Source organism: Diceros bicornis, unplaced genomic scaffold (assembly GCF_020826845.1).
Source record: "Diceros bicornis minor isolate mBicDic1 unplaced genomic scaffold, mDicBic1.mat.cur scaffold_67_ctg1, whole genome shotgun sequence".
Taxonomy (NCBI): Eukaryota; Metazoa; Chordata; class Mammalia; order Perissodactyla; family Rhinocerotidae; genus Diceros; species Diceros bicornis.
The window spans coordinates 370,176-389,755 of NW_026691553.1; the positions used below are offsets into that span (position 1 = coordinate 370,176).

The following is a 19,580-nucleotide window of genomic DNA, read 5'->3' on the forward strand; positions in this document are numbered from 1 at the left end:
GGCCCCAGGTCCCAGAGTTCTTGGACTTCACGGGGTGGGGAGGGCGTGGCCGGCCAGGGGGTGTGGCCCCACCTGGGCCATAAAGGGAGGCCAGGCAGGGCCTGGGGAGCTGGCCTCTCTTGCCTGTGGACCCTGCACCCCTCGGGCTCACCCTGGTGCCGTGAGTGGGGGAGTTGGTGGAGTCCCACCTGCACCTGAGCACACCTGAGCAGGTAAGGGGCAGCGCCCATGGTGGGACTCACTTCCTGTGTCCGGTGGAGCCCACCCCCCTCAGGCTGTGAGGCTGCCCTGTGCTGGGCTCACAGCCCCCCGTGGATGGGAGGGGCCCCCCAGACACCCCCTAGCTCTGCACAAAAGCTGGTCCCTGGGAAATGGTGGGACCACAGGGGAGGAAGCATCTACAGGGGCTGCCACCCGCCTGCTTCCATCCCATTGTGTGATCCTGGAGAAGTCACTGCCCCTCTGGGCCTCGGTTTGCCCATCTGTGTGATGGGCTTCAGCAGCCAGAACAGTCAGGCCATCGTCTCCACGGTGCCCCCAGCACGCTGGGCGGTCCCCTCTCTGCCCTTTTGGGGCCTCAGTTTCCCCGCATGAGCAATAGGCTGGTGAGTAGGGTGTGTGCATAAGGTAGGGGCTCAGGTTCAGATCTCAGCCCCACCCCCGATACTCGGCCCTCAGGTCTCGAAGCTTCCTTTGCCTCAGTTTCCATATCTGCAAGACGGGGGCTATGGGGTGATGGGAGGAGATGGAGAGGCCGTGCACCCCCGGTTTTGACAGACCTGGCACATGTTACACACTCAAGCTGTGATTCGGGGCTGGGTCCTTTATCCAGACCTGTCTTAAGTCCCCTCCTCTCGGGCAGCCTAGCCAGATTCAGGGCTGGGGGCCTATTTGATGGAAGAAGAGACTGAGGGGGCAGGCCCGGTGGCGCAAGCGGTTAAGTGAGCGTGCTCCGCTGTGGCAGCCCGGGCTTCACAGGTTCGGAGCCCAGGTGTGCATCGACGCACCGCTTGTCAAGCCATGCTGTGGCGGCATCCCATGTAAAGTAGAGGAAGATGGGCACGGATGTTAGCCCAAGGCCAATCCTCCTTGGCAAAAAAAAAAAAAAAAGAGAAGGATTGGCATTGGATGTTAGCTCAGGGCTGATCATCCCCACCGAAAAAACAAAACAAAACAAAACAAAAAGAAGCGACTGAGGTTCAGAGGCACCCCACAGTCAGCCAAGGGGCAGGTCAGGACAGAGCCCCAGCCTGGGGGGTGGAGGCCTGATCCACTGTGTCCCTTCCTTATAGACTGACAGCTGGGCCCAGTGGCCCTGCGGGTTCTCTGCACCTCGACCAAGAATCGGGCAGGACAGCCGAGTGCCTGGGGGGACCTGCCGCCCGTCTCGAGCCTCAGCGGGGCCGGGCCTTGTTCATCCTGCCGCGTTTTCTGGCGCTTTTGACTTCCTCGTTAGGTCCTTTACGTCGAAGTGGCCTGCGGAATTCTCCCAGTTCTGTGGTGGCTCCACTTCATGGAGGAGGAAACAGAGGTTCAGAGAGATCAAGTGGGATTTGAACCCAAGCCCGGCCGAAACCCCCTGGGCGAGCCAGGCTTGTCCCAGAAAGGGGATCTCGGGGGTGGGTAGCCCCAAAGGGTGGGCCAAGCCAGGTGACACGGTGAGGGTCTTGGACGCAGACTTCCCACCGAGAAACAGATGGCTGGTCCGTGACCTTGCTGTGTGACCCCGGGCAGGCGCTGTCCCCTCTCTGAGCGCTGCTGAGAGGTGGCGGGAGAGCCAGACGGCAGCTGGGGGGGTTTTCGGGGTGAGTTCTGGTTGCGCCGGGCTGGAAGCCCTGGCGCCCGCCCTCTGCCCCGCCTGGGTGTCGGGTGCCGTCTTTCTCTCTCCTGCTCTGGACTTTGTTTCCTGAGCCCGGGAGGGGCCGGGGAGGAGGGGTGCACCTGCTTCCCCCGGGTGGGGCCTGTCCCCTGGCAACCCGCGGGCAGGGCGGCGCCAGGAGGCCTCTGTGCCATCGCCGGAGCCGCAGCCGGGCCCGGAGGCTGCTGGGGGCCGGGAGCCGCGGGTGAGGCTGGCGGGGTTCCCGCGTAGGGGGTCAGTTCTCGGAGTGGGGGTTCGTGTGCCGGTGGGCACTGTCTGCTCACCTGTGGGGCCCTTGGGGAGCGGGGAGGGAGCCCCTCATCTGCACCCTGTCCCCCTCCAGGCCCTGCTGGGGTCTCAGGCTGGGGGGCTTCCTTTCGCTGTGCACCCTCAGGCTGGCTCTTACTTTGGGGCCTGTGTCCTTCCCGCCCCGTCCCCACCGGGGGAGCAGAGGCCCGTCCCTGATCCTTGCTGGGGCCTCGGTCCCGACTCTGGGCTTTGGGCCCCCAAGTCTAGGGACCTTGGGCCCTGGCCATCCGAGGGAGGGGCCTGATCGGCACCCCTGTGACCAGAGGCCGGAGAGGCCCCCCCAGTGGTTCCAGGAACTCTGGAGGCTTCCGGGAAGATGCTTCTGAGTGCCAGCCAGAGCCTTGTTCGGGGGTCTCAGACAGCACACGACACCCCCACTGGGTCCCAGGCCCGGCTGGGGCGCAGAGGAGGGGCGTGGGGCTGGACAGCCTCAGCGTGTGGGGGTGTGGGGACGAAGGCTCTGTCCAGTCCCCGGAGGTCAGCCCGGGTCCCTTGGGGCCGGGGTAGAGACTCAGACGTGTCCAGATGTGTCAAGGGTCAGGGGGACGGGCGGTAGCCTGAGTAACCGAAGGGGAACCCAGGAGGCCCTCCCTGCGGTGTGACCTACGCAGTCAGCCCCGGGCCCGTCCAGCAGGCCTTTGCCCCAAGGGCAGGAGGCCACTTGCAGATGACAAGGACACAGGTGTGTGGCATCGGGGGGCCATAAACCCAGTTTCACTTTGGTGTCTGCATGCTACAGGGCGGGGCTGGGAGGAGCAATCCAGGGGGCTTCCTGGAGGAGGAGGAGGAGGAGGGCTCAGGCTTCAGAACCAGTTGCTCTGCACTCACTGTGTGACCTCGGGGGAGCACCTTCCCCTCTCTGAGCCTCAGTTTCCTCCACTGTAAACTGGGTACAGGAATAGTCCCCTCGTCACAGGCTCTTAGGAGACGAGAATGAGATGCTGGTCCTCGGTCCTCGGTGCACGAGGAGCCATCTGGGAAGGCGAGAGGCTCTGGGGCTGTTACGGTGACTCGTTTGCTCAGAGCCTCTGAGGCCTCGAAGAGAGCGATTTTCCTTCTTGGGGTTTCTCCACGCCAGGCACTCCACTCAGGCCCCTCCCCAGGCCCCCTGGGGAAGCAGCGGCACCCACGTTACAGATGGGGAGACTGAGGCTCTGCAAGAGGGCACGCCTGCCTCAGAGTCACCCTGAGATCAGCGGTGGATCCAGGGTTTAAATAATAATAGCAACGACCACTGGAAGCATTTATCTAGCGCCTACTGTATACCAGGCACAGGGCACTGATCTGCAATGGCAGCCCTTTAGGGTGGAGCTCTGTGCTCTGGACTCCACTACGGTTGGGTGTGAACACTGAGGTCAGAGGGGAGCCAACACTCGCTCAAGGCCACAGGCAAGTGGGACTCCGGAGCCTTGACTCGAAACCCTGGCCCCGTGAATCACGCGGGAGGAACCGCAGAGCAGGAAGCGGTGTCCCCCCCCCCCCCAGGGCAGGCGGGTCTTCTTCCCGGAGTTGATGTCTCATGTGGCTTATAAATCCCGCTGGTCACTCACTCTGCAAACACACCTGCGTCAGCCGGGCCGCGCCCGCCCTCCCCGGGGAGCCCCAGGGTGTGGGCACGGAGGCGGACTGGCCTGCCCAGCGGCGGGGTCAGCGCCCCGCCAGAGAGCGGGCTCAGGATGGGGGGGGGCCGGGTCTGTGGGTGACACGAGCCCGACCCTCACACCTCTAGTCCCCAGTGAGTGCTGTTTGCAGACGCCGTGCCTTGTTCAGTGGCCTTTATTAAGCGCTTGTTGTATACGAGGCTCTAGGGCTGCGGGAGGGGGTGCTCACCTGGGCCCCCAGGAGAAGGTCTTGGGCTGATGGCTTCAGGAGGGAGGAGACAGGCCTTAAGTGAGCTCAGTCCCCTTCCAGAGACGTGTCCCACCCCTCCACCCCCGCCAGTGACTTGTGCGGAGAGTCTTCGCGGGGGCCGTGTGGTCACCGGGACGGTGGCTCAGCCCACTCAGCTGGGGTCTGTTAACCAATCCTGCTTGTTTTTAAAGATTGTTTCCCTGAGTCTGGTTTTAATGTTGGATACACACGAGAGACCGTGTGATACATGACGTGTCGGCTGTGACATTGTTGCCACGATGGGTTTTATGTGGCCAGATGCTGCCTCCGCAGTCGGGGCTGCGATTTCCTCGTTAGAACCACGTTGAGCTTTTATAAGCAAGTTGGCGTAAAGGCAGTGAGTGGGCAGTTACTCCGATGGAACCAGGGGGCCGAGGCCGAGGCCGAGGGACAGCCCTCTTCTTTTCCTCAGCTGTCAAAAGGAGATGCCCGACTCTCCTGGCGTAACAGGAGATGCTCAGACGACGGGCGCCAAGGGCGGGGCAATCTGGGGACTCCCTGGAGGAGGTGTCCTGTGGGCTGCAGCTCAGGAGGCTGTGGAGGAGCAGAAAGGAGAGTGCTGTGGGCAGAGGGAGCTGTGTGAGGAGGAGGAGGGTCGGGTTCGGGGTAGGGAGAGTCTGGGGGTCTGTGCTGAGGCCAGATGTGGACCTTGAGGGCCCGGGGCGGGGCATAGGAACGGCATCCCGGAGCTGTCAGGAGTGACCTTCGAGGAGGCTCCTGGAGCCGTGCTCAGTGGGAACTGGGACACTCGGGGTGGGGGGCCAGGCCCGCCTGGGGCACTGGGTCAAGGTGTCTCCTGGTTCTGCGGGACAAGGCCCAAGGCGTTCCCTGCCCGTCCTGGCTTTACGGCACTGAGATGGGGCGGGGGCGGTTGTCTGGGGTGGGACAAGGTGTCCCGCTGGGCAGGTGCAGGGGAGAGAACCAGGAAGCCGGGAAGCGGGGGTCTCTGCAAGTCACCACCCCTTGCTGGGCCTCACTTTCCCCACTTGACATCCCTCAGTGAGGAGCAGGCCCCCTGGGGCCATCTGTGAACGTTGGATGAAAAATATCACAGAAGGGACCTCAGAATGTGCGTGCCCGGGAGAGAGGCAGACACACACACTGCAGGGGCCCAGGGAGGCTGTCAGGGGGTGGCGTTGGGTCTGGACGTGGCAAGCTGGGTGGGAGAGAGGAGTAGGAGAAGGAATGGGCAGCAGGGGGCTGACCGAGGCAGGGTGCACGGTGTCTGGGAGATGAGGCGCCTGCAAATGTCAGACACACAAGGGGGGAGTTGTTGGGTCAGTACAGAGGTACCCAGGGAATCAGGTGTGGCTGGATCCAGGAGCTCAAACATTTTTAGGATGCTGAGCTGGGGTTGGTGTTGGTCTCGAGCAGGTTGTGTCCACAAGGGGACGCATCTGGCCTCCAGCAGTTCTTAACCTCATCTCATCAGCCTAACAAGCCCAGCGGGAAAAAGGTCCAATTTTCCACGTTCATTGCAAAGTCTCAGGGTTTCACATCATTGGCCAGATTGGGTCACATGTCCATCCCTGAACCAATCACCCAGGCCAGAGGATGGAATGCTCTGATTGGCAGGGCTGGGTCCCGTACCCATCCCTGAACCAATCAGAGAGGCCAGGGGATGGAATGCTTTGATTGGCAGGGCTGGGTCCCTTACTCATCCCAGAACCAATCAGAGAGGCCAGGGGATGGAATGCTTTGATTGGCAGGGCTGGGTCCCTTACCCATCCCTGAACCAATCAGAGAGGCCAGGGGAATGGAATGCTTTGATTGGCAGGGCTGGGTCCCTTGCCCATCCCAGAACCAATCAGAGAGGCCAGGGGAATGGAATGCTTTGATTGGCAGGGCTGGATCCCTTACCCATCCCAGAACCAATCAGAGAGGCCAGGGGAATGGAATGCTTTGATTGGCAGGGCTGGGTCCCTTACTCATCCCTGAGCCCATCACAGCCAATCATGTGGCCAAGACTTTGCCCTTTAAGGGACTAGAAATTATGCCTGTCCCCACGTCCTCTGACCTGGTGGCTGTCATTTCCTTCTCCTCCCTCAGTGAGCCCAGCACCTCTTCACCTGGGAGCCCGTGGCAGGCTGAGACCCCAGAAAATGGACCGTGTGACGAGATACCCCATCTTGAGCATCCCCCACCCGCCCCGCTTGACCGGCCCCGCCTTCGACGGTGACAACAGCTATACCTACGAGCTGGTGACCGTGGGGCCCCTGGCCAGCGGCTGGAACCGGGACGAGCTGCAGGGGTGGCCCGCTGACCACAAGGCGCGGGTGAACGTGGTGCGGACGGCAGTGTCCTCCAACACGAAGGCTGTCCCGGGCCAGCTGTCCCTGCGGTCCCTCTACGTGGAGGATGACGAGGATGAGGAGGTGAAGGCCTACCGCCTGGGTGCCACGGACGCCCCGCCCAGGCGGCCACGGGACCTGGAGCAGGAGCCCTGGGTGGTCATCCAGGGCCAGGCGGTGAAGAAGAGTGGCACGGTGGCCACGTTCCATGGCACCCCTGACCACGGGGGGCGGGGGAGCCCCGGCCGACCTCAGCCCGTGCCCTGGGAGGAAGATGCGGTCGACAGGGAGCAGATCGACTTCCTGGCAGCCAGGAGGCAGTTCTTGAACCTGGAGCAGGCAAACGCAGTGGCCCCTCGGAGACCCCCGGCCAGGGTGGCCCCCACGCGTCCCCCACCCGGGGTCGGCCAGGCCCCCCAGGTCTTGAGCAGGCCCCCCCTGGCCAATGGGTATGTAGTCGCAGTCAAGCCACAGGTGAAGGAGGTGATCCTGGAAGAGAAGAGCGTCCGCGGTCTGCCCGCCGGGTTTGGGGTCCAAGCTGTGGACGAGCGTGATTCCTGGTCCCAAGTGGAGGCCCCGGAGGCTCCCAAGGAGACGCCCATCGAGCGGGAGATCCGGCTGGCCCAGGAGCGCGAGGCCGCCCTGCGGGAGCAGCGGGGGCTGCGGGGGGCGGCCGGCCACCAGGAGCTGGTGGAGGTCCTCACCCGGCCGCTGCTCACCAAGGTGAGCCTGGCCGAGGCGCCGCGGCGGGAGAGGGGGCGCCCGTCGCTCTACGTGCAGCGCGACCTGGTGCAGGAGACGCAGCGTGAGCAGGAGCACCGGCGGGAGGGCCTGCAGGTGGGCCGGGCGGCCACCCCCGACTGGGCCTCTGAGGGCGTCCCGGCGGCCGGGCTCCGGAGAGCACTCAGCTCGGACTCCATCCTCGGCCCGGCCCCAGATGCCAGGGCGGCCGACCCTGCCCCCGAGGTGAGGAAGGTGAACCGCATCCCGCCTGATGCTTACCAGCCGTACCTGGGCTCCGGGACCCCCCGGCCGGAGTTCCCAGCCTTCCACGCATACGGCAGGCCCAGCGGTCCCTCTGCAGATGAGGCAAAGGCTGTGGGCTCCCCGAAGGTGGTAGGGTATCAGAGGCATCTGCTGGAATCCTCTGGAAAACCCTCAGGCACACAGCAGGAACACTCGAAGCCCCCGCAGGGATGCCTGCAAGCCAACGGGGGCGTCGTGCGAGTGGAGAACTTCCACCTCCGTCCCCTGCGCTTCGGGGTCCCGGATGCCCCCCAGAAGGCCGAGGTTTCCCGGGTCTGGGGCTGGGAGGTGTCTGGGGCCCCCCCCTTGAGGCTCCAAAAGTCCCAGTCGTCTGAGATGCTGGAGAAGGAGATGGAGAGCGTGCTGAGGCGGGAGCGGGAGGTGGCCGAGGAGCGGAGGAGCGCTCTCTTCCCCGAGGTCTTCTCCCCGACGTCGCCAAACCAGGACCGTGACCACGGCTCCAGGGGCTCCTCCCAGGCATCCGGTGAGGAGAGGTCCCGGGAATGGCTGCTCTGCTCCAGGTCTTAGAGATGGGATGGAGGAGGGTGGGGAGGTGGAGTTTGGGGGTGTCAGGGGGGCTGAGGGTGGGGGCACATCTGGGGGCTTTCGTCCACGAGCCCAGCTGGCTGGTCTGTTTGCCTGTCTGCTTAGGCTGTAGACTTTGGAGAGAGACGCAAGTTTGCCTGGGGCTTTTTGCTTTACGGATTTGGACAGGTTGTTATTAGGCGCATAAAGTTTATAGATGTGTCCTCTTGGCAGATGGCTCCTTCTCATCAATCTGAAATATGCCCTGTGTCACTTTTAATGTTTTTCACCTCGCATAGTCGGCGCATGTGTCCGTCCAGTTTTTTCTGGCTATTTTGGTCAATCTGTCTGTCAGTGGTCTGCGTGTCCATTCGCCCGTCCCCTTACCTGGTCCAGCCACTTGGCCAGTGACTCCGTGTCTCCAGGGCTGGGGTCTGACAGATGTCCTGCCCTCAAGGGACTCTGGGACGCTCCCTGAGGCTCCTTCCTCCCCCCGCCCCCACAGGCATCACGGGCAGCTACTCGGTGTCTGAGGTGCACGTCTCCCCCACCCACCTGAACTCGGGCCTGGTGTGGACGGTGGAGGCCCCAGCCGGGGCCGCCCCTGTGCAGAGGAAGAGAAAGGAGCAGTGGGTGAGTCTAGAGCCCAGCCTGTCCCCCGGGGGTCTGACACCCCCGTCAGGGCCGCGAGGGGAGAGCGAGACTCAAGTGTGACCCGGTTTCGAGTCCCGTCTCCCTCACTGCCCCTCGAGTGGCTGTGCCTCGGTCTCCCCAACATGTGAGGTGTAGACTGGACACACCAGGCGTCTCTTCACATCGGGGGTCTGCTCTCAGAGGCCACGTCCGCAGGGCCCCCCTACAAGGTCGTCCCCCCAATCATAGGCTAACAGACAACCTCTGCTTGGAGGAGGAAACTTATCGTCATCGCTATTATTTATTTTTATTTATTTATTTATTTATTTATTTATTTTTTGTGAGGAAGATCAGCCCTGTGCTAACATCTGCCAATCCTCCTCTTTTTGCTGAGGAAGACTGGCCCTGGGCTAACATCTGTGCCCATCTTCCTCCACTTTATATGGGACGCCACCACAGCATGGCCTGACAAGCGGTGCATCGGTGCGCGCCCGGGATCCGAACCTGGGCCGCCAGCAGCGGAGCACACACACTTAACTGCTATGCGACGGGGCTGGCCCCCATCATCGCTATTATTTAATGTGCTTATTGTCATTGTCATTTATGATTGTGTGTGATGTGCCCAGGACTCTGCAGGCACCAGGCCTGGGAGGGTCATCTTATCACACCCAAGGGCACCAGGCTCGTGACCTCTTGAGCCGCGACCTGAACCCAGGCCTGGCCCCACACCCACGTTTGTAACTGTGAAGCCAGCTCCTCCCTGGGTGGGGCACTGGGGACGTCAGGGACAATCACACCCACGCAACCTCTCACACCTGGCGCTCGCAGCCCTGCCCAGGAGTTTGGGGCACAGAGTGAAGCCCAGTGACCCAGGTTCAAGTCCCAACCCTGCCCCTTGCTGGCCGTGTGATGTTGGGCGAGTCCCTGCCCGACTCTGACCCTTGGTCTCTTCCTCTGTGAAGTGAGCATGAGAGTAAGAACAGCCCCCTCTGAGCCTTAGAGCCAGGCCCAGCTCCAGAAATGTAACCCCCTTTGTTTGGATGACGTTTATAAGAAAAAAAAAATTGCAAAGGACAGACTGAGGCTTCACTGAGGGGAACAGCATGAGGGGACAGCATGGGGGGTGGCTTTGAGGTTGAGGTGACCGAGGGGCATTCAGGGGACCACTGTGGGCAGGGTCGCCTTCCCTTCTGCCCCACACGGTGGCTGAGCGGGCTGTGCATTGAGTTCCAGGCGGGCTGTGGGCTGGGCAGGGCGGGAAGGGCCCGGGGCTGACGTATGTTCCTTTTCGCAGTACGCAGGCATCAACCCCGCCGATGAAGTCAACTCAGAGGTGAGCGGCTACTGGGGAGAGGGCCAGAGTCTTCCTCCCCCATCTGTGTCCCCTGCCTTGTGGTGTTGGCCACCAGAAGCCCTTCTCCTGGGCATGGGGACCTCACTGGGTATCTTCTCCATTGATGGTGGTGGATTTTGCTGTGATCGGCTGGTGATGCCTACCACGGGCACAGACTGTGGAAAGGGGTCCGTGTGCCACCTCTTCACCAGATAGGGAAGGGTTGTGGCAGATTGGGCCCAAGACAAGGGCATTTTCTTTGGGGGGCAGGGTCCATCTGAGAGTGAGCAGAAGGCCAGTGACCTTGGTGGGTTTGTGGAATTCGTTTGTGGCCTCCCTGAGCTGAGTCCAGAAGGCCAGATGCAGGCATGGCCCCTGCTCGGCGTGGGTTAGATTCCTGGCACCATCACGAGGAGTATAGGGTCTGAAGCAGAGGAGGGGGTGGTCCTGCTTTACCCCTGAACAAGGCCTCTCCTGTGAGTTGGCAGTGGGGGGGACACCTGGGGGCGGGTTAGGACCCTGACGGGGACCCCCTGCCTCCCTCTTGCAGATCCTGGAAGCCACGAGGGTGACCCGCCACAAGAGCGCCAGGGCGGAGCGCTGGGAGGCCGGCATCTACACCAGTGAGGACGAGGACTGAGCCTGGGGACAGGGCGCCACCCCCGCCCGGCTCTGACTCTGTGGGAGCTGCCAAGACCTTCCCCGAGCCCCCCCCCCTTAGAGGATAGGTTCCCGTTCAAACCCGCAGACCAAGAGCCACGGATCCGGGCCGACAACCCCCAGCGGACATGCTTCCTGACTCATCGGCTTTCTCTTCTGTTTTCATTTTCCTGGGAAATCGTTCTGCTTTTTGGGTCCAAAGCTGGGGCTGACACGGACCCCTGTCGATTCTTTCCGCTTCTGAGACTTTGCCAAACGCTGTCGGGTCCGAGAAAGAGGGAGGCCGGCTCCCCGCCTCCCCCGGCTCCGAATGCAGTGGTTCCCCCTAGTCTGAGGGCGGAGGGGCGGGTGGGGAGGGAGGCAGGCGGGGTCCTGGGACCGGGAGGGGCTGCGGGTCTGAGAAGTCCCAGAGTGAGGGGGGACCTGCCCCACACCGACCCCCAGGGGACCTCCCGGTCTGAGGGCCCTGTGCCGCCCTGGGGCCCCCTCCGTGGCCACTCAGCAAGGCTCCCACGTTTTGGGGTCTCCGGGCACGGCCCCCACCTGGCAGAGAAAAAGGCTCGATTCGGGGGCTTAAGGGGGTCCCCCTGCCACACCCCCTCCACACTGCCTGTCCACGTGTCCTGAAATAAACTGGCGGGGCCACCCTGGCCTCGCCCTCTGTCTCTTCTGCTTCTCTTGGTCGCTGTCCCCCGCCCCCCAGGCTGTGGGGTTCACATCCATTCCCGGCATGTGGTATGCAGTCAGTGCTCACTCGATGCTTGTCCAGTGAGCGAGTGGCCGTCTTTGGTAGGGCCAGCCCCATCCTGCTGCCACAGAGCCCGTCCCACCGCCCTGGCCATGTGGTTCCCCCGTCGTCCTCGGAGCCCCCGGTCGGCGCGTGCGGGGTCTGGCCAATGGTCTCAGGAGGGGCTGGAGGCCTGTTAACTGGGCTCCATGTGTCCACCAGGCTTGCACCGGGCCGATGAGGTCATTCTTGTCAGAGGTGAGAGCGCTGGACCCGAACCCCAGCTCTGCTGCCGCCCGTGTCGGGCCGCGGGGTCCTCGCCCGCCCGTGCCTCAGTTTCCCCTCCACACACACGGGGTCACCATAGGGCAAGCCCCTGGGGCGGGCAAATGAGGTCCGGCACTGGTCCAGGACCCGATGATGGACGCCCAGCCGGCCTCGGCCTCTGGGCCCGCAGCCCCGCTCACCACCCCGGGGGGCCGGGCCCCTGCCGCCCCCAGGCCTGTCGCCTCCTCGCAGCCCCTCCATCCACGGCTGCTGCAGGGAAAACCCACTATTTTAGGAAATCATCTTGAAGATGGCCCATGCCGTGCTCAGGAGGCGGTGTGGCCCGAAATAGCAGGGTCCCCAAGGGAGGGGGTGGGGGGCTGCATCGGGGAACAGAGACAGTCTGAGCGGGGAGGCGGGCCCGGTCCGCAGGACACCCGGGTCCGAGGCGGGAGGTGGGGCCCGTGTCCACAGGGAGAGCCTGGGCCTGCAGTTGGCCCCTCGTGGCTGCAATCACCTCTTCTCTGGGGTTCTGGCAATTCTGTCCCAGCCCCGAGAACCATATGCGGGTCCCCACACCCGCTCTGGGAAGGCGGCTTCAGGGCCTCAAACACAACCCCGTGATGAGTCTCGTGGCTCCTCTGCCGTCTCCCAACACATCCTCCCCGAGGCCGACCACCGTCCCTCCATCCACTGCTCCCAGGACCTGCGAGTCTCCCGTGGCTGCTGTGACAAGTCACCAAACTTGGTGGCTTCCAACCACACACACTTGTCATCTCACGTTCTGGGGTCAGGAGTCCTAAACCCGGGTGTGGGCAGGGCTGTCCTCCCGGAGGCTCCAGGGAGAACCGTCTCCTGCCTTTTCCAGCTTCTAGAGGCCGCGTCCTGGGCTCGGGGCCCCTTCCTCCGTCTGCACAGCCCGCAGCCAGCGCACAGCCTCTGACCCTCCTCCTCCCTCTGATGAGGACCCTGTGATGACACTGGGCTCCGGGGATCCAGGGTCACCCCCATCCCAGGGGCCTCAAGTTAATCCATCTGCAAAGTCCCCTCTGCCACGTGAGGTGACATGTCCTCAGGTCCCGGGACCAGGACGGGGATGTCTCTGAGGCCGTTATTCTCCCGACCACAGAGGGCCTTGTCCCTTTTCTCAATTAATCTTCTGTCACCTCTGCTCAGGGCTGCCCAGGACTGTTGCACCGGTCGTGGGCTGCACCAGACACCCGGCCGAGGTGCACAGGGCCAGCCTCCCTCCATGGCCAGCCCTTCTCTAGCTTCCCCGGCCACTCTTCTTAGCCAGACGGACTGCGTCACCCAGTGGCAACTCAGGTGTCACCTAGTTTGGAAGACACCCCCCTGCCATAGTGGGTCCAACTCTTGGGGCCTCGGTAGACTCTCCCCTGACCCCATAACGCCCCTTGGCACCAGCTTCTGAACGTTCCCCCAAAACAAGTAAGTGCAAAGAAGCCATGTCCACTCCCAGCTTGGGCCATGGCCTCGATCCCCACGAGCCAGTCCCGTCTCAGAGACCACGACGCCCCCACACACCCCACACCCAACACGGGGTCACCCCAGGCTGGAGCCCAGCTGGCAGAGAGCTTAAGGGAGCAGGTCCTCCCGACCCAGCTCTCCTTTTCCTGCCGTCTCCGTCTCTCTGTCTCTGTCTCTCGCTGTCTCTCTGTCCCCCCATGCTCCTCTCCGTCCTACAGTCCTGCTCTGGCCCCGTCGTGATTTTCTCGTCTGCCCCCACACAGAATCCTCAGGCACAGGGAACACTTGCCCTGCTCTGGCCCAGCTGCCTGGCCGCGGCCTCGGGGAGAAGGGCCCGCAGGTCACGTCCGAGCTCCCCGCCCCACAGCGTGACCCCACCGTCACCCGCCATCCAGACGAGGAGACGAGGCACAGATATGGGGTCCCGTGACTCCCTCCACCAAGACCCCGACTCCAGGGCAAGCCCCTTCTCTGATGCCTCTTCCATCACGGTCCCTCTGCCCCCCTGGTCTCCTGCTCCTGCCCTGAGCAACCCCCCTCCATCTCGCTCCTTCCCCCGCCCCGGCCCCCACTCTCACCAGGCCGAGCCTGGGTGTAGGGTCTCTAAATGTAGGTGGGGAAAGCACAGCTTTGCGTTTTCACCCTAACTGACCTTCACAAAACCAAGAGAGATTCCTCAAAGAGTTCAACATAGAGTCACCATGTGATCCTGTAATCCCCCCTCTGGGTATAGACCTGAAAGAATTGAAAGCACCCACGTTCACAGCAGCCTGACTCACAACAGACAAAAGTGGAAACACCCCCAGTGTCCATGGAGGGGTGATGGATAAACACAACGTGGTCCATGCACACACTGGAATATTACGCAGCCTTGAAAAGGAAGGAAATCCTGACACCTGCTCCAGCGTGGATGGACCCTGAGGACACGATGCTCAGCGACATGAGCCAGACACAGAAGGACAGACACTGTGTGATCCCCTCACAGGAGGCCCCTAGAGGAGTCACATCCACAGAGACAGAAAGTAGACGATGGGGCCAGGGGCTGGGGGAGGGGACGGGGAGTCAGTGTTTCATGGGGACAGAGTCTCAGTTTGGGAGGATGAGAAAGTCCTGGAGACGGATGGAGGGGATGGTTGCACAACAGTGTGAATGTGCTTCATGCCACTGAGCTGTGAGCTTAAAATGGTGAAGATGATGAATTTACGTGATGTGTGTTTTACACAATAAAATTACACAATTAAAAAAAAAAAAGAGAATAAGTACTCATTCTCTGGAAGGCCCTTGGGGACCATTCAGGGGAGGCTACATTTTCCCGGCTTAAAAATATTAGAAATGCCCTAAAAACTGCAATGTCCTCTTTGAAACCCTTGACTCACCCTGACTGGCGTGTTCTCGTGACGTCAGAGCAGGACCATGGGAGACGTTTCGTTTTCATGAGTCACTTTTGGTTCAATTCCGTCCATGGGGCGGTCCCCTCGGGGAACAGAGACAGACTTCTCTCCACCTGCCAGGCTGAGGCATCGGGAAGGCATTCAGTGAGAGGTTTAAGTGAATTCTTAGGAGAATTCCCCGAGGAGGGAGGGTCTGCCTGGGAAGGGGAGGGACTCCGGAGCACACTCTTAGGATGAAAGGGAGACGGACGTGACCTGGCTTTTATGGTGAAAGGGAGACGGACGTGACCTGGCTTTTATGGTGAAAGGGAGACGGACGTGACCCAGGCGCACACACGCCTTAGCTCCCATCTCTGTGGGAGCTCATTCTTCTGTGTGAGGACATGGACGTTCTTTCCCGGTCTCCTCCAAGCTGCATGTATCATGATCTGGGGAGGGAGGAATGTTGTCTTCCAGGCCATTCAAGAGGCTGAAATAAAAACCGAGTTTCCAGCTAAAAAGCCAGAATCCGTCCCCCTCCCAGGTCTGCCCCTCAGCATCTCTCGGTGCCCCCACCTCCTCCGTGAGCCTCCCTCCTGTTTAATGAACTCCCGCAGGATTGTGGGGTTTTGGGGGGGACGCCTCGGAGGCTGGACTGCCCACTAGCCGTGTGCATCCGTCAGCTTCAGCTGCGTAACAACAGCCCGGCCGTTCGGGCTCCAGACGGCAGCTGCTGATGGGCTCGCTGTCCTGTGGGCTCTGCTGGGCCCGCTCGTGCAGCTGTGGTCATTTATGGGGGACACTGTTCAGTCTGGGGGGACCCCTCTCACACATCTGAAGTCAGGGCTGCTGTCGGCTGGGGTGCAGGGGCAGGGCTGGGAGACAGAATTCTAGACGCCCAGTTAAATCTGAGTTTCAGCAAACAATGGATGACTTTTTAGTATAAGTCTGTCCCACGCAAAATGGGGGACATAAAAAGATCACTCACTGTATCTGAAGTCCCACCAAGCTCAGAGAGGGGGAAGGATGAGCGGCTCTTTGGCATGACCTGGACATTTAGTCTTCACCAGTTAGGACATGTTCGTGTGTCGCTGAAGAAGTGGACATTTAGGATCACAGAAAATTGACAAATTGGCTGTATCAGTCGCCTATCGCTGCGTAACAAATTAACACACTCAGCTGTGTACGATGATGCCCGTTTATCGTCTCCCAGTTTCCGAGGGTCAGAAGTCTGGGCAGTGTAGCCAGGTCCTCTGCTCAGGGCCCCACAGGGCTGCAGCCTGGGTGTCAGCTGGGCTGCGCTCTCATCCGAAGGCTCAGCTGGGGAAGGATCTGCTTCCAAGCTCCTTTGGGTGTTTGTGGAATTATTTTCTTACGCTTATAGGACGGAGGTGCCCGTTTTCTTGCCGGCCGCCCCCAGGTCCTTGCCACGTAGTCCCCTCCACAAGCAGTTTATGACACGGCTATTTGCTGCTCCCTGGGCCTTTAGAAAAAACCCAGCCTGATTAGGTCAGGCCCACCCATCTCCCTTTTGATTAACTCAAAGTCGACTGATTTGAGGACCTTAATTACATCTGAAAAATCTCTTCACCTTTACCAAATAACGTCCCCCATGCACTCAAGGGGGTTACACAGGATGCCTACAAGGGCAGGAATCTGGGGGCTACTTCAGAATTCTGGCCATTTTGGGGGGACCTAAAGTGGGGTTTAGGGCATGGGCTCTGGTGGGAGAGACTGGGTTCTAACCTCATGACCAGCTCCCGCTCATTGGGTTACCTTAAGTTAACCTGCCTCTGAGCCTCAGTCTCCCTGTGAGTAACGGGGAGACGACCCATTCACCCACGGGACTGATGAGCATCTGAAACAAGGGGACGAGGGTTCCCCGCCCTGGGGGTCTCACACCGGAGGCCAGGGGGCCAAATTCAGAACACAGACTTCTCTCACTTGGCGATCCGTGTTTTAAATTTTTAAAAAAATGCTTTTGAAGAATTTACCAACATTTAAAAATCTTTATAAAAATCTGGATTTCTTGTGTCTCCTGAGAATTCTCATTCCCCGGCCAGGCCGGACCGGCTCTGACGGAGCCGCACTGGGCAGAGAGGAGCAGCGTCCACCCCTTCGAACAGGCCCCGGGGCCCCGCGGGCCCTCGAGTCGAGAGCCGCCCCCCGCAGTCGGGGGGTTCCGAGCAGATCCTCGGGGGGAAGCCCTGTTGCTCCACGTTCCCTCCTAAAGAGAGAGGACGCCGTAATAGGATAACAATCAGTGAGGGCCTTGCTGAGAGCGTTTTTAAAAAAATAATCCTCCTTTGCCTCTTTTTAAAATTCGAGCCCTCATCACCCTACTCCTCCCCCTGCCTCTGGGTCTGCAGAAGGGGGCCAGGCTTCCGTGGTCGGCACCCCTGGGCTGAGGCCACGGTGGCCAGGCTGCTCCCTCCGGGGGATCCCGGAAGGGTCCTTCCGGCCTCTGCCAGCGTCCTGGGCTCGTTGTGGCCCCATCGCTCCATCTTGGCCCCGTGGTCACCAGCCTTTTCCTCCACGTGTGTCAGGTCTCCCTCCACTCCCATAAGGACCCTCAGGCGGCATTTAGGGCCACCCGGATAGTCCCGGATGCTGTCTCAGTCCCGTGAATTGTCTCAGGGGACAATTCACGTAAAATGAATATCCTAAGTGATAAGAAAGCTTTGTCCCAGAGCTTAAAACTTTGGTGGGTCTTATAATCCGTGAGAACTTCGCTCTGGTGAAGGTCGATGTCACTTTTCATCCATCTACACTCCATCAGGCACGTCTCCGATGAGGCTACGAGAGATCAGAGAGGTTAAATAAGTCACCAAGGATCATACGACCGGTCAGTGGGAGACCAGGTTTAGGACAGAAGCTGGACTCGACAGTGGCCAAGCGTCTCTCAATTGCAAGAAAAAAACGACTGAAGCAAACTCAACTCAAACCGGCTTTGGCAAAACCAGAATTTGCTGGTTCGAGTAACTGAACAGTCGAAGTAGGATTGGCTTCAGGCTCAGCTGGTTCCAGGCGCCACACAAGATATTCAAGTCCCTCTTCACCGTTGAGGGCCCTGGGTTCAAGTCCGAGCTCTGCCACTAACCCCTGAGTGACCACGGGCAAGGCTGATCCCTTCACCCAGCCTCAGTTTCCTCATCTGTAAGTAGAGGTGGCCTTGCGGACCCCACCCCAGGGGAGAGGGAGCATGATGAGGGTTCCCAAGCCCCTGGTGCACAGTCAATGCTGAAAAGATGTTGGTTCTTGTCACTATCGACCAAGTAAAGAAATGAATCCTCCCCAGACGACCCCGGGCTTGCCGGCAACGTCCTGGACTGAGGCCAAGAGAACACACGCACGCTGCCACCAGAGGGCGGCAGAGCACCAACAACCCGGCACCAGCTCCCGCTCCGGCCGGAGCACCTGCCTGCCTCCTCTCCCAGGCTCCCGGTTCTCTAACGGGCAGACGGGGTCCCCCCGAGCCCCGAGGCCCAGAGAGGAGCAAACGCAGCCCCAGGCCCACAAAGCGCCCCTAGGCTGGGGGAGGCGACAAACGGGGGGCGGTGGTGGGCAGAGCCTCACGGAGCCGCATGAGACAGAGGAAAGCCCTCTCTACATGTTTTCATGGATCTAAACATCTTTTCACGTGTTTTTTTCCAGAACAATAAAGTAGCTGAAAAAAATCAAAAAATTGAAAAGGAAGTGTATTAAAACTCAGAGCCTTATTTTAGGTCTAAATATATATATTTTATTTATACTGCAAACAGAATGTGTAATTTTGTCCCCATTCCCCCCCACAGCCCCTCCCCCTCCCCGCCATCCCTCCACCACCATCCCTCCCCAGCATCCCCCCATCCATCCCCCCACCGTCCCTCCTGGACCAGCGCCGTCCCCTCCTCGCCCGGGTCTCCGGCGCCGCCCTCGGTCTGTTCTCCTCGCGGCCGCCAGAGGGCGCCGTGGGCACCGAGTCGCCGTCACTGCTCTGCCCGCCGCCCGGCGTGGCTCCCACGTCCCCCGGGGGGGAAGCCCGCGTCCCCTCGCCCGGCGGGGCCCTACACGGCCGCCCTGTCCCCTCTGTCCCCTCCTCGCTCTGCCCCCCCACTCGCTGGGCACGGTCCTGCCCCAGGGCCTTTGCACAGGCTGTGCCCGCTGCGTGGCACCCTGTTCCCCAGAGAGGCCCCTGCAGGACCCAGGTCTCGCAGCCATGGGTGTCACCCTGCTAGGGCCCATGGTTCACGAATCGGGATGACACCCGGGGAGGGGCCCCTCTCTGAGCTCAGGGTCCTCCAGCACCGACCTCACTGGTAAAACGAGGTCACCCCATCTCGTGCCGGCCCAGGGCCCGGCACACAGCAGGTGCTGAATAAGTGTTTGCTGGGTGGAGCGTGGAGGGGGCTCCCCAGGGCCGCCTCTCTGCCTGGGCCGGGTGAGGAGGAGGAGAGAAGGGCTGCCCTCCCGGTGTGTGTACAGGGGCCAGGTCTCCAGCCCGAGCGGGGGCAGGGCGGGGGCTCCTGTGAAGCCTGCGGGGCGGGTCCCTGCACGCCTGGCTGGCGGGGTCCAGGGTGACCCAGCACTGCCCCCGGAGCCGGCCAGGTGGGGCCTGGAAGCCACTCTGCAGACAAGTTCTGTGAACCCCCGGACATGGGCTCCAGCCGAGAGTCTCCCGATGAGCTGATCGCTCGGGGCAAGTCTCTCGGCCTCTCTGTGCCTCCTCATCCCGGAAGGGGGTGGGCGACCGTGATGTGAGAGTGATGAGGGTCCTTCCCTCCCCCCTCGACCCCATAACCCTGACGAGGACGCTGGAGTTGCCAGCCCCCAGGAAGATCTCGCCGAGAACCCCGCACTTCCCGTTCACAAGCCTGGCTCTCGGGGTCCTGACAGCCGTTGACAAGACACCTCATCGTCCCCAGTAAGAAAAATTGTCGTAAAGTTCACATAACATAAAACTCTCCACTCGCCATCTCAAAGTGCACAATTCAGTGGTTTTTAGTGTATTCACAGGGTGTGCAACCAGCATCTCTATCTAGTTCCAGAACATTCTGTCACTCCTAAAGGAAGCCCCGTCCCCATCAGCAGTCACCCCCCACCGCCCTCCCCAGCCCCTGACACCCACGAACTCACTTTCTGTCTGTGGATGTGCCTGTTCTGGACGTTTCACATCAATGGGATCACACACCGTGTGTCCTTCTGTGTCTGGTTCTCTCACTGA

The 19,580-nt window shown here is 61.2% G+C and overlaps 1 protein-coding gene across 1 annotated transcript; it reads left to right on the forward strand.

Moving 5' to 3' along the window:
- Positions 1-6,079: 6,079 nt before the first annotated feature.
- MISP (mitotic spindle positioning) lies at positions 6,080-10,865 on the forward strand. The gene is made up of 4 exons (XM_058537747.1): positions 6,080-7,858; positions 8,405-8,532; positions 9,827-9,865; positions 10,416-10,865. Exons 1-4 carry the CDS (start codon positions 6,160-6,162, stop codon positions 10,503-10,505), a joined length of 1,956 nt encoding a protein of 651 aa, XP_058393730.1. The 5' UTR covers positions 6,080-6,159; the 3' UTR covers positions 10,506-10,865.
- Positions 10,866-19,580: the final 8,715 nt, after the last annotated feature.